This window comes from Corapipo altera, unplaced genomic scaffold, assembly GCF_003945725.1.
Source record: "Corapipo altera isolate COAL_440 unplaced genomic scaffold, ASM394572v1 189, whole genome shotgun sequence".
Lineage (NCBI taxonomy): Eukaryota > Metazoa > Chordata > Aves > Passeriformes > Pipridae > Corapipo > Corapipo altera.
This window is the reverse complement of record NW_020885064.1, coordinates 215,016-215,736: the sequence shown is the minus strand read 5'-3', so window position 1 is coordinate 215,736 and position 721 is coordinate 215,016. Positions and strand designations below refer to the sequence as shown.

At 59.9% G+C, this 721-nt stretch overlaps 1 protein-coding gene across 1 annotated transcript in view; it reads right to left on the bottom strand.

Annotated features, from left to right (window-relative positions):
* Window positions 1-275: 275 nt before the first annotated feature.
* LOC113959804 (olfactory receptor 52R1-like) overlaps window positions 276-721 on the bottom strand; it is a 1,332-nt gene continuing 886 nt past the window's right edge. The window contains 4 exon segments of the mRNA XM_027669065.1: window positions 276-418; window positions 421-552; window positions 555-575; window positions 578-677. Coding sequence (XP_027524866.1) covers window positions 276-418; window positions 421-552; window positions 555-575; window positions 578-677 — 396 coding nt within the window.

The following is a 721-nucleotide window of genomic DNA, read 5'->3' as shown; positions in this document are numbered from 1 at the left end:
AACTCTCCATCCCACGGGGTGTAGAAGCCAGACTGAATGTTTTTATGTCAAATTTCATCACACAGTGGATGAAACCTCCTGGGCAGCAGTAACAGAGGAGAGAACCAGGTGATTTCTACAAGAACCCATTGCTTGAACTCTGGGCAGGGAGGGAGGTTCCTCCTGAACTCGCAGTCACAGCGTTAGCTCTGGTTAAATCTGCCAGCAGCAGTAAATCATCAGCAGTTTGAGGCACACACACACGGAGCCATAAAGGTGGGAAGAGACCTTTAGGATCACCAGGTCCTACCCATTGGGGTCAGGTTCCCATCCAGGAGGATGACCACGCTGTCCCAGAGCTCCTCGGTCCTGACCCCACGAGCAGTGGGGTTCAGTGTGGGGGGCACGGGCAGGTGCAGGTTGGACACCCCGACGTGGGGGGGGGGATGCCCTGCCCAGCACGGTGGGCGAGGGCCGTGAGGAGGGAGGGGATGTAGAAGGCCAGCATGGCACAGACATGGGATGTGCAGGTGCTGAAGGCTTTCCATGGGGGTGGCAGCCTCGTCACCACCCCATGATCACGGTGTGGGACACGGGAGCAGCAGCAGGTCCGGCACTGCCACCAGGAAAGCCACGCAGAGGCCACACGTGGCACTGACCCCAGTGTCCCCACGGGCCAACGGCACCAGGGCCACGTGCTGGCAGGAGGAGTGAGGGGTGATGTGGTGCTGGCAGGAGGAGT